General features: G+C 35.7%; 1 protein-coding gene across 1 annotated transcript; it reads left to right on the top strand.

Moving 5' to 3' along the window:
• The first annotated feature begins 2,590 nt into the window (after positions 1–2,590).
• Positions 2,591–11,189, top strand: myl9a (myosin, light chain 9a, regulatory). The gene is made up of 5 exons (XM_067445551.1): positions 2,591–2,765; positions 3,353–3,559; positions 6,421–6,582; positions 7,995–8,166; positions 11,066–11,189. Exons 1-5 carry the CDS (start codon positions 2,606–2,608, stop codon positions 11,067–11,069), a joined length of 705 nt encoding a protein of 234 aa, XP_067301652.1. The 5' UTR covers positions 2,591–2,605; the 3' UTR covers positions 11,070–11,189.
• The last annotated feature ends 339 nt before the right edge of the window (positions 11,190–11,528 follow it).

Genomic DNA, 11,528 nt, shown 5'->3' on the forward strand with positions numbered 1-11,528 from the left:
GGCCAGGGACGATGGATGTAAATAATTATTATTTTATCTTTACTTGTGATTGTTTTGAGTGGTTTTTTTTTCAATATTCAATGACATTAACGTTTCTCAGTATCATTTTTCAGGTACAGAACACGTCTGGGGGAAAGCGTTGTCTCGTGATTTATATTACTTTTCACAGTGCAGATCATTTTGTTGTTGACAACGGTGCCCATTTGTATTTATGCTAGGTATAAATGAATTAAATTAATGTATTGTTTTCCTTTCCTTTTTAAAGACTTGGTTTACAATTCATGTCTCCAGCAAGGAGAATTCAATGACTAAAGAGCCGTAAAGCGCCCCCTGCAGGAAGAACTTTAGAACTTTAAAGCTAGTATGTTTTGCCGCTGAACGGTCTGAACCAATCACTGTGATGAAGATGCTGGAGGCGGGGTTTAGTGCGCTAATCTGATTGGATACACTTAACGTCAATCAGAAAGTGTGAGGCACCAGTGAAGTAGTCTGATAAGTTTTAGATATTTTAATAATTCCATAAAACAAGTCATTTTATGCAATTAAAACATCTTAAACTTTATTTAAAGGCTTTATGCATAATAGTTGTTGTATGTTGAGTATGTCATGTTTAGTCTATGATAAATTGTCAAGTCACCTCTATTTCTACAGAGCTTTATAGGCTACAAGATTGTTTTAAAGCAGCTTTACAGTAAATAAACAGGAAAATGATTCAGTGATGCAAACAGAGTTCAGTTCTGCCCTAAACAGCTCCAAAAAGACAATAGTGTCACTGTTCAGCTGAACATTGGTGTATACTTACACTAATGTTGGCTTTTTTTTTTTTTTTTTTACCACAAATTATGCTTATGCTCAAACTTGGAAAATACTGTCAATCAATATATTTATTTATAAAGCACTTTAAAAGCTATAAAAGCATACCAAAATGCTTTACAAGAAAATAAACATTTCATACACAAACAATGAATACTAATATTAAAAATGGATTAACATGAGAACATAAATAAAATAAAAATACATATGTATCATAGGCCTGTAAGTACAAATAGGTCTTAAAACGCAATTTGAACATCTGTTTAAAAAAAAAAAAAAAAAAAAAAAAAAAAAAAAAAAGTAGCAAAATGTTCAAATAAAGGAAGACCATGGATGGCTTTAAAAAATAAATAACAGAATTTTGAACTGAAGCCATTGTTTTATTGGTACCCAGTGAAGAATGGCCAAAACTGGAGTTATACAGTCTCTCTTCTTAGTATTTGTCATAAGCGTGGCCGCAGCGCTTTCAACGACATCCTCGATTACCCTCGATTACCCTCGGTTTTATTTTGTAGAAACCATGGAAACACCAAAGAAGCTTTAATATATTGTGTTTAATTAAACAGGTTTGAGCAACCGTCTAGATCATTCATCCACAGAATACTAATTATTGTTATACAGCTCAACACAGTTAGTCTTATTGTTTAAATCTTTTTTCTTGATTTACTGTGAGTACCAGGTTTTACCATGCCTAATATCGATCCAGCTCACTGCAGTGTGAACAAGTGTCTTATAGTAGCCAACGTGTGAACGCACAGAGTAGCATTATAACAACTTTTAACACACTCAAATGTGTCGAATATGATAAAACCTAAAATACACGAGCGGATAAGCAGTGACTGTGGCCGAATAAAAGCTGTGCCAAATCAAGGCATCATCAAACTACACCTTTGTTTTGAAAAAGCGACCCCCCATAGAAAAAAAATACATATTGTGGCTTAATGGCCATATTTATTAAAATCCAGTGGAATCAAATAAATAAATAAAAATAATTAACAGCCCTAAAATAGAGCCCTGAGGTACCCCATAAGTTACAGGAGCAGCAGAAGAATTATGACTCCCAATCTTTACTACAAATGTCCTGCGTATGCCGAAACGCCAGTCTCTCGCGTACGCGGAAGTTAGATATTTTTCTCACACAAACGCATGGCTTAACCCCCCGAGCCGCGTGGAGCAGTTATATGATGTATAGATGCACTTTTATGGACTCCATTCAAACCCATTATAATGCTTGGAAGAGCCAGGAGATATTTTTATATATAATTCTGATCTTGAGGATGACTTAAGGATGTGTAAAACATGGACTAATTTTAATTTTATGGGTGAACTGTCCCTTTAAGACTAATGCCGTGTGACCTTTTGTAACTACCAGTCATTTTATTAATGCAAAAAATGCACTAGCTTTGTGTGTTTAAAAAAAAAACAATAAACACTGCTTGCTAAAATAGGGGAACCGGGGAATATTTTTATAGCTCTGAATTTCCTAAGAATGATAAAATCCATCCATTTGTTTATATAAATATCGCTGTCACAAAGCCAGGAGCTCATAAATTTGCATCTTTTTCCCTCAAATGTAAATCCCTCAGCAGGGCCTGAAATGACTTTAGAAAGCCGCCCTGCGCCGGTCTTCATCCCCGCTGACTGCCAAAGGAAATGTTTCTTTTGTGCTGCACACTTAGTCATTTATTTGCTAAATAAGGCCTCCTTCTGGCCAGAGCCGGGCCATTGTGAAAACGCTCTGCTGTTTCTCAGGATATGCGAAGTCTGCGGCTCTCAGATTCCTTGGCCTTGTATGGCTAAAGGCTCCAGACGGGAGGCTGACCTTATTGGCCGCTCAGGAACAGGGAGGTGTGGAGAAAAGCCTGAAAAACCAAACAAACTTCCCTACCGCCCAAAGAGGAACAGACCCAACGCACACAGCGCTTCTCCACCTTTCTCAACAGGAAAACAAGGTACACTTACTCCAAGAACTTTTAATCGTTGCAGGTTTCTTTAATGGTTAAAAGATATAATACAGTTTCAGTCCGAACCTCTGACAAGTACTAACAGAGAACATGTATTACAGTTTCAAAGCAGAGATTTGATATGATATTTTACATTAGAAATATGGTCTGAAATGGGTTTCTTCTCTGTTGTTTACACAACAATAAACATTCTATAATTCAACATCAAGATTTTGGGTTTAAATGTAGCCTACATGTAAGTGAACGTGTATATCTCAGGTTTTGTAAAAGTGTGTCACTGGCTTGATTTAATTGGCCTTGCGGTGTGATGAATTGTTTTCACGCAGTACAAAAAAAATGAAGTTTTTTATGAATTATAGCATGATTCTGAAACGGCTTGGAAACTTAAATGTCCCTCTAACTCTTATGAGATTAAACTGGATGCATGTTTTTTTGTACACTCTGAAAGAGACTATAAACACCTCATCCATCATAGGAATGAGTCGATTGGGTCGCTCTACTGCAGTGTGAATTTTCCTCCAGACTGCGATAAGTCGACTCTAATGAATTTAACCTCTTATCTCTTCCCTCTGCAGAACCAAACCCTGCGGTCAAAATGTCTGCAGCCAAGCGCGCCAAAGGAAAGACCACAAAGAAGCGCCCGCAGAGGGCCACTTCCAACGTCTTCGCCATGTTCGACCAATCCCAGATCCAGGAGTTCAAGGAGGCCTTCAATATGATCGACCAGAACAGAGACGGCTTCATCGATAAGGAGGATCTACACGACATGTTGGCCTCTCTCGGTAATATTAATATGGCTTTATTTAACATGACATAACTTCAGTGTATTTTGAAGTACATCTTTTTACTCTTTTTATAAGGATCAATGATATTATATATCTATATATAAATAAAAATATAATGCACACCCTCTGAAATCCACCTGCATTTGGCATGTATTAATGTCAATTCAAATTGATCGTGATTTTAATGTTAAAGACTGTAAAAATGCTACGTTTAAAAATGGTTAACAAAAAGTTTCCATACGGTTTATAGCCATAACAGATCTAACATTAATGTAATTTTACAGTAAAATACAGTTACATTTACAGTTTTGGAAGTCCTTGTCTAATTTACAGTGAAAAAACGTACATTGTCATTCCCAGAATTCCTTGCGTGACACTTGACATTTTATATATTTTCATTAAAATATTTGTTCTAATCAGATTATATGTATGTTATGTTAGGTTTTCGTGTTACATCTGATGTTGTTAAATTAATGTTTATTACATTCTTAAAATTTCATGTGTTACCATGATTGTGTTTAGTGCTTGGGTGATATATATATATATATATATATATATATATATATATATATATATATATATATATATATATATATATATATATATATATATATATATATATATATATATATATATATATATATATATATACAGTCTTGTTCAAAATAATAGCAGTACAATGTGACTAACCAGAATAATCAAGGTTTTTCGTATATTTTTTTTATTGCTACGTGGCAAACAAGTTACCAGTAGGTTCAGTAGATTGTCAGAAAACAAATGAGACCCAGCATTCATGATATGCACGCTCTTAAGGCTGTGCAATTGGGCAATTAGTTGAATTAGTTGAAAGGGGTGTGTTCAAAAAAATAGCAGTGTGGCATTCAATCACTGAGGTCATCAATTTTGTGAAGAAACAGGTGTGAATCAGGTGGCCCCTATTTAAGGATGAAGCCAACACTTGTTGAATATGCATTTGAAAGCTGAGGAAAATTTTGAACAAGACTGTATATATATATATATATATATATATATATATATATATATATATATATATATATATATATATATATATACACACACACACACACACACAGATAGATAGACAGACACACTCACCTAAAGGATTATTAGGAACACCCGTTTAATTTCTCATTAAAGCAATAATCAACCAATCACATTGCAGTTGCTTCAATGCATTTAGGGGTGTGGTCCTGGTCAAGACAATCTCCTGAACTCCAAACTGTTAACAAAGCTCTTTTCAATACACAAACATGTTGACTGAACCGTTATTGATGCCAGTGCATGGTTGATGGTGCCAGACAAGCCGGTCCGAGTATTTCCCAATCTGCTCAGTTACTGGGATTTTCACACACAACCATTTCTAGGGTTTACAAAGAATGGTGTGAAAAGGAAAAAACATCCAGTATGCGGCAGTCCTGTGGGCGAAAATGCCTTGTTGATGCTCGAGGTCAGAGGAGAATGGGCCGACTGATTCAAGCTGATAGAAGAGCAACTTTGACTGAAATAACCACTCTGAGGTATACAGCAAAGCATTTGTGAAGCCACAACACGCACAACCTTGAGGCGGATGGGCTACAACAGCAGAAGACCCCACCAGGTACCACTCATCTCCACTACAAATAGGAAAAAGAGGCTACAACAGCAGAGCTCACCAAAATTAGACAGTTTGAAGACTGGAAAAATGTTTCCTGGTCTGATTAGTCTTAATTTCTGTTGAGACATTCAGATGGTAGAGTCAGAATTTGGCGTAAACAGAATGAGAACATGGATCCATCATGCCTTTTTAACACTTTGCAGGCTGGTGGTGGTGGTGTAATGGTGTGGGAGATGTTTTCTTGACACACTTTAGGCCCCTTAGTGCCAATTGGGCATCGTTTAATGCCACGGCCTACCTGAGCTTTGTTTCTGACCATGTCCATTCCTTTATGACCACTGGTCCCATCCTCTGATGGCTACTTCCAGCAGGATAATGCACCATGTCACAAAGCTCAAATCATTTCAAATTGGTTTCTTGAACATGACAATGAGTTGACTGTACTAAAATGGCCCCACAGTCACCAGATCTCAACCCAATAGAGCATCTTTGGGATGTGGTGGAACGGGAGCTTCGTGCCCTGGGTGTGCATCCCACAAATCTCCATCAACTGCAAGATGCTATCCTATTAATATGGGCCAACATTTCTAAAGAATGGTTTCAGCACCGTGTTGAATCAATGCCACGTGGAATTAAAGCAGTTCTGAAGGCGAAAGGGGGTCAAACACAGTATTAGTATGGTGTTCCTAATAATCCTTTAGAATCTTCATATAAATATTATATATATATATATAAAATTCATTTTTTCTTTTGATTTTAGGCTGAAATATGACCTCAGTAGATACAAACAGGGTTTGTAAGATTAATTCAATATGTTTGTCCACTTGTGTGTATTTGTGCTGTACTCTCAGAAGTTAATGATATTATTATGTCAGAATTGTGTATTTTTGCTCATTTTGAACTAGGTATACAATGGTTGTTTCTGAGTTTATGTTATGTTTGACACATTTCAGGGGTTTGTGCTGCAATATCCTGCCTGGTCAAACCTTAAATAACCCTAAACCTTAAATAATTTGTTTGTTTGTTTTTTTAAAAAGGCTTTGTTTTTCTCTGATTTTAGGCTTAAATATGACCTTATGTAAAGATTTTGTAAGATTCATCCATTATCATCTTTTGGCAGTATATTTTGCAGGCCAAATAAGATGGACCATTTGACACCAACCGCAGATGAAGTGTGTGTGTGTGTGTGTGTGTGTGTGTGTGTGTGTGTCGGAGGGTTTACCAATGTCATCATTTGATCCAGGGAAGAACCCATCTGACGAGTACCTGGAGGGAATGATGAGTGAAGCTCCGGGCCCCATTAACTTCACAATGTTCCTCACCATGTTTGGAGAGCGGCTGAACGGGACCGACCCTGAAGACGTCATACGAAATGCCTTCACATGCTTCGATGAAGATGCTTCTGGTACAGCAAGGACTTAATCTAGCAGACAAATCTAGCAGAAAAGTGTTAATTAACTGCATCTTGAGCTAAATTAATACATTTTAATTTATGTAGGGGTTAATTATTCCCACTTAAAGTTCACAGAATTGACAGTTTAACAGTTTAAAATGTCATTACAATCTTCTTAAAAAAGAAAATTATGGAATAGTTAATCATATTAAAATGTATAGCATAGGTTAAAGGTATAAGGTATATGTAATGTTATATTATATCAAGTTTATATATATATATATATATATATATATATATATATATATATATATATATATATATATATATATATATATATATATATATATATATATATATATATTCCTAACTTTAAACATGTTTATTATAGTTAATTAAAATTAAAACCATTTAAAAAAATTGTTACATGAGGTTACAATGCAACACATTTTGCAATTTCTTAGAAAAAAAAATGCTTTATATATATATATATATATATATATATATATATATATATAGAGAGAGAGAGAGAGAGAGAGAGAGAGAGAGAGAGAGAGAGATCGAGAGAGAGAGAGAGATCGAGAGAGAGAGAGAGATCGAGAGAGATCGAGAGATCGAGAGAGATCGAGAGAGAGAGAGAGAGAGAGAGAGAGAGAGAGAGAGATTCACTAACCTTAAGTTTAACTAACTACACCCTTAAAAAGGCATTACTTCACTGTAAAAAAAAAAAATGTTGGTTGTTGTTGGTTTAACAGTAAGTAACCTGGTTGCCTTAAAATTGAGTTAATTGAAATAAAAAAAATTGAGTTGATACAATAAAGGAAATTTGTTTAATAAATAGAAACTCAAAATATTATTGTATCGGAACCAAATCATTTGGCATGTTTCACTGCGTCATCAGAAATAAAACACACAAATGCCCAATATGCTTACAAAATCTTTTAATATTTTAATAAAGGTTGTCGAATCTCAAAAAATTTTCATTGTATTAACTCAAAATTAAATTTTCAATGAACTTAAAATTAAGGCAACCAGGTATTATTTTTTTTCTAAATATTTTTTTACAGTGTTGACATAAAATGAATAATAAATGTTAATTTAAATAAAATATATGAACTTGATGTAGCCTACTAAAATAACTAAATATGAAAACTTTAATAAATATAATGTTTTTTTTTGTTTTGTTTTTGCATTTTCATTTTTCATAAAATTAAATAATGAATAAAAACTATATAGACATTAAACTTCAACTGAAATGGAAAAAAAGTACTAATTCAAAATATTAATAGTATCTAAAAAAAAATATATATATAATAAATAAAATAAAAACCTGTGCATTTTATTTAAAAAAAATTGAGCTCTTAAATGGTTGCGATCATGACATTAAAGTAGCCAGAAAGCCTATAATCTGCTGTCTCTAACAGGTTTCATACACGAGGATCATCTCCGAGATCTGCTGACCACCATGGGTGACCGTTTCACAGATGAAGAAGTGGACGAGCTCTTCCGCGAGGCGCCGATCGACAAGAAAGGAAACTTCAACTACGTAGAGTTCACTCGCATCCTCAAACACGGCGCCAAAGACAAGGACGACATGTAAAAACCAGCAGCAGAGTCATTCATCTTATCATGCATGTGCAGATCCTTTATAGTCTAATGATATCGAGGATCCATTATTTGAGACAACGTCAGAATCTGGAAGAAAAGTTCAGTAGGGCCCGTTTTATTTTCCCAAATCTTGTAATTCAATTTTTTTTATTGTAATTTTTTTTTTAATTCCACAATTCCGTCCGTGTTTTCCCACGTCGTGGAAATCATAGGGCCCAAGAACAGTTTAAACTTACCATGGGCCATCATCAGGTCGACACCAGGCTTCCCAGTCTACGACAGTCTAACCCCAGTCTGTGCAACCCCTACATCAAATACCACATTTTGGATGTAAATGCGACTCATCTATAGTGTAATTCTGTCTAACCCTTTTGGCTTGCCATATCATTGAAGGATCAGTTCACTAAAAAAAAAAAAAAAGACAACTTCCTGATATTTACTCACCCTCATCCCATCCAAGATGTTCATAGCCCATAGGAATATCAATGCAATACATCAAAATAAAGAGCTGACCCTCTTATTTAATTTTTTTTTTTTAAAGCACAATTAAAAAAAATATATATATATTCTAGCTTCATGTATTCCTTTTTTAAAGGGATGCTTCACCACTTTTTCATATTTAACTGTTATTCCCTTAACTAAGACGAGTTGATACATACCTCTCTCGTCTCAGTGTGTGCACTTAATCTCTCTGACGTGCGGTGACGATCTGATAGCATTTAGCTTAGCCCAGTTCATTCACTATGGTACCAAACAGAGATCAAGTTAGAAGTACCAAACACCTCCACGGTTCCCCTATTTAAATACAGTTACACGAATAGCTGAACAATCAAGAATGATGACATAAAATAAAACGTGACGCTTTTCTAAGCGGATTAAAAAGGAGAACTATAATGTATGGCGGAATAGCACTTCGACTCGGCGCAGTAAAATGTCCCAGCTGAAAAATCCTCCCTCACATCTCCCCCTCCCCCGTATTGACAGAAATGAGAGTGAGGGGGAGATGTGAAGGAGGATGTTTCAGCCGGGACTTTTTACTGCTTGGTTTACGTCTTACTCGCATGTGTGTTGATCAGGAGATTCAGTACTCATGCAGAAGATGTGTAATACTGCGGTGGCAGGGCCTCGTCTGTGGAACACCATGCCTCTAGAGATCAGAACTGCTCCAAACCTCTCTGTTTTTAAGTCTCTGGTCAAAACTTATCTATTCTCGTTAGCATATTGATTAATTATCTTAGACTGTTCTTATTATGTTACATTTGCTTCTTGATTCCATACTTAATCTTAGCTTAGTTGTTCTCTATGTGCTTATGTATGTTTTGCTGCTTTTATTTTTATATGCTTGCTCTGTAAAGCACTTTGGTCTGTCTAGCGGCTGTTTAAAGGTGCACTATGGAACTTTCCGTCCACTGGAGGGCGCCTATTCAAAACAAATCGTAGTTTGATGACGCAAAGTGTGAGCGCAGCATCTTGGGAGATGTGGTCTTCTCATCACAGCCGGTGGAAAATAGGACTCGGGCAGAAATCACGTTCATGCATGCGGTTATTAACGTTACTGTAGTCTAAAGCAGAGCAGGACCGAGTGTTATGGACCTGATCACAGCTGCTGGAGCGATTGTTAAACAAATACCCGCCTCGCGAATACCGGGACTTTTATTATGACGGGACGGGACACATTCGCCGGGCGCCTGCACAGATCCGCTCTTCCGGTTATGATTTTGAGGTAATGCTGCTCTGTTTATCATATTAGATACATTTAAGTGTGTTCAAAACGATGTTATGACGTTACTCTGTGCGTTCACTTGTTCACACTGCTAAGAGTAAAGCGCTCCTGCCAAATAAAAGCCGAAACCGAGGGTAGTGCAGATATGACGCAATTGACAGGCGACTGCCTCAAATGCAATGCTGAAACGTCCCGGTCCTTAGTTGAAATAGCAATTTTTTTCACAATTTACAAATAGTTGGAAACTTCTGGGATATTGTAGGTACTCAACTGAACAAAATATATAACACCGGCCTAGTGGTTTTTGGATATTTTACTGCAAAAATACTACATAGTTCACCTTTAAATGTGCTATATAAATAAATGAACTTGAACTTAATAGCGCCCCCTAGCATCTAACAGTGAAAACAAGGAAACTCGGAAAATTCTGTTTTTGGCTGGGAAGCATTTTCTCACAAATAATGGAAAATTCCTTGTTTGGCGGCAAAAGAGTTAACCTCAAATGTGCAAATTTGTTTTTTCTGCTTTTGCATGATGGTCATGACATCCGTGTAAATACCGACCCAGTGTCAAAACGAACGTTTAAAGATTAAATCAACCAGCCTTTACAAAAATAAAGTTAAAACAACAATGTCAGACTATTTTAAAGTTTGAGGAGAACATGAGATTTTTGGCACTGGAGTCGGTACTTCCACCGACATCACGCGTGACCTTTGAAACTGCATTGATTCGGACCTTCAACTGTTGGTTGCCATTATGTGGAGAAAAATCCTGAAACGTTTTCCTAAAAAAATTTATTTTTGACTAAAGAAAGACAGACATAAATTATCAGGAATTTTTTTTTATTTTGAAGTGAACTTATCTTTTAAGCATTGTTCTCTGATCTTTTGTAAAGTCTAACACACATGAAGCACCATTTTAAAAACACACCGATAAACGTAAAAAAGAAAAAGTGTCTTAAGACTATCTTTCGCTCTACTGACCTGAGTCCAGCGTTCTGTGTGAACCGGGCCTAGTCTTCCAGGTTTTGAGGTCATCCCTGCAGGAAGCACTGTATAAGAAAACACATTGCAATGCACTAGAGCCACTATCATATATTTTCACATTGTGGCGGCAAGTTTTGCACATACTTCACAACAAAAACATTTCTCTCCATCTCTCCAGATAAAATCACCTGTGTACGTAAAAAAACTGATTCTACAGAAGACAAAAATGAAGTTATCAAGAAGATATTCTCCATCGTTTTGCTGAATTTATCTGTTGAGAATAAAGTTTGTACATTTCAGAATATGCTCTGTAAGAATCTGAATGAATCGTTATTTTTCTGCAAACACATCCTCACATACACAAGCATCATTTTAAATAGAAATACAAAGATTTGTTTCTCACCGTTTAGAAGCTCTGCAACATCACAAAGAAAGAACACAAGATGAACAGGTTCTCCAGCTTTTAAAACAATTCAGATTACGTTTTACAACAAAACCGGTGGAACAAGCCAAGATTTAATGCAATGAATAAAACATCCCCCGGTTTAACTTAAAAACTTAAGTTGACTTAACTAAAATAGTTCAGTTACTGCCTTACATTTTTATATAAATCAAATTGAATGTGTCATTTCAACTCATTT

Source organism: Pseudorasbora parva, chromosome 6 (assembly GCF_024679245.1).
Source record: "Pseudorasbora parva isolate DD20220531a chromosome 6, ASM2467924v1, whole genome shotgun sequence".
NCBI classification, from domain to species: domain Eukaryota; kingdom Metazoa; phylum Chordata; class Actinopteri; order Cypriniformes; family Gobionidae; genus Pseudorasbora; species Pseudorasbora parva.

Coding starts and splice junctions, on each gene's coding strand:
- myl9a (XM_067445551.1), top strand. CDS start 2,606: ATGGCTAAAGGCTCCAGACGGGAGGCTGACCTTATTGGCCGCTCAGGA. Junction 2,766..3,352: donor TTTCTCAACAGGAAAACAAG/GTACACTTACTC, acceptor TTCCCTCTGCAG/AACCAAACCCTGCGGTCAAA. Junction 6,583..7,994: donor CTTCGATGAAGATGCTTCTG/GTACAGCAAGGA, acceptor TGTCTCTAACAG/GTTTCATACACGAGGATCAT.